The sequence below is a fragment of the Grammomys surdaster genome, unplaced genomic scaffold (assembly GCF_004785775.1).
Source record: "Grammomys surdaster isolate TR1022 unplaced genomic scaffold, NIH_TR_1.0 364, whole genome shotgun sequence".
NCBI classification, from domain to species: domain Eukaryota; kingdom Metazoa; phylum Chordata; class Mammalia; order Rodentia; family Muridae; genus Grammomys; species Grammomys surdaster.
Genome location: NW_021604783.1, coordinates 2,235,743 through 2,237,335, shown reverse-complemented (window position 1 = coordinate 2,237,335; position 1,593 = coordinate 2,235,743). Strand labels below are relative to the sequence as shown.

At 42.5% G+C, this 1,593-nt stretch overlaps 1 protein-coding gene across 1 annotated transcript in view; it reads right to left on the bottom strand.

Moving 5' to 3' along the window:
• Positions 1 to 1,271: 1,271 nt before the first annotated feature.
• The window catches only part of Ccdc42 (coiled-coil domain containing 42), an 8,592-nt gene continuing 8,270 nt past the window's right edge, over positions 1,272 to 1,593 (bottom strand). The window contains exon 6 of the mRNA XM_028780083.1: positions 1,272 to 1,307. Within this exon, the coding sequence (XP_028635916.1) occupies positions 1,272 to 1,307 (36 nt within the window). The remainder of the gene's footprint in view (positions 1,308 to 1,593) is intronic.

The window sequence follows — 1,593 nt, the reverse complement described above, 5'->3', positions numbered from 1 at the left end:
AAGTCATCTTTCTTAGTAAACTTAACTACTTTCTTCCTTTATCTGTGAGCTACAAAATTTGACAGCTTGTATTTGCCTTCACCATTTACTTTAAAAATATATTTGGACTTTTACTTCTCTCTCTCTCTCTGACCTCTATCTATCTATTTTTCTGTCTGTCTGTCTGTCTGTCTGTCTGTCTATGTTTGTTTATTTATTTGAATGCCATGGCACATGTGTGAGGGTCAGAGGACAACTTACAGGAATCTATTCTCTCCTTCTACCAAGTGGGTCCCAGGGATTGAACTCAAGTCATCAGGCTTGGCAGCAGGCTACCTTTACCCATGGTTAGCCCATGGTTTCTTCTTTTACTCATGGTTTATTTAGAAGTATAGCCTTAACTTTCAAACATCTGAGCTCTGCTAGATATCTTACTGTAATCGGTTTCATATTTAATTTCATTGCTGTTGGAGAGCATCTCAGTAAGTTGCAATGTTCTGAGACCTGTTTTATGACTCAACGTGTTCCATCTTGTCAAGCATACAGTGGGTAGTTGGAATGTTCTACAAGTGTCAACTGGGTCATGGCACTAATACTGTTGTTCAGATAGACTCTCTATGTTTTTACTGGCTTTTCTTTTCCTTTTAAAAACTTTTTATTAAAATTAAAAAAAAAATTGAGACAGGGTTTTACTATGTAGCCAAACTGCTATTGGTCAGGAAGCACAGTGGTGGACATGCCCATTAACCCTGTTCTAAAGGAGAGGCATCCCTTAAATACAACGAATGCTTATGCTAGGTGTGATGGCAGACTCCTTTAAACCCCAGCACTCAGAGGCAAACAGAATTCTGTGAGTTTGAGGTCAGCCTGGTCTATATAGCAAGCTCAAGGCTATCCAGGGCTACACAGAGAGACCCCTTCTCAACAAAACAATAATGTTCATGAGTGGTATTATTTATAAACCAAGTAAGCATGGTCCTGGGGCAGTACAAATGTACGCACATGTCCCTTCAAGAGATGTGATTGGCTGTCAGCCTCCCTATCATGCCTTGAGATGCACCACAAAGGCCTGGGTACTCTGGGCCAGTGATTTGGGCCACCCCTGCCTGACACATAGTTGTTTCAGTGAGTAGTCACTTCTCTTGGGCCCTCTATCAATGAAATTGGCCCACTACAGTCTTCCTCCCTTTCCTCTTTCCTGCTCTCATGGGTACCACAACTACACACCCCCTTTATCCGTATGACACTTTCCCAACTGTTTTTGTATCTAATTCCATTTTAGTGTCTGCTTCTCAGAGGACCCAAGTGAAGGCTAGTGGAAATGCTCCCTGGGAAGGGACAAAGAGAAAACATTGGAAAGAAAAGGGACACATCCCATTTAGGGCCAGCAGCATGTGCAATGCATCGGGGAGGGGAGACTGCAGATATTGTACTGTAGGTTGAGTTCACAGGATCCACTAGGTCCCAGAATTCATTTTGCCTCCCGGATGTCCCACCTTCTAGTCTACCCTTTCTTATAGGCCGTAAGTTTTTTAATTGCCAGGTGATGCATCCATACAATATACAAGATTCTCTCTCTCTCTCTCTCTCTCTCTCTCTCTCTCTCTCTCTCTC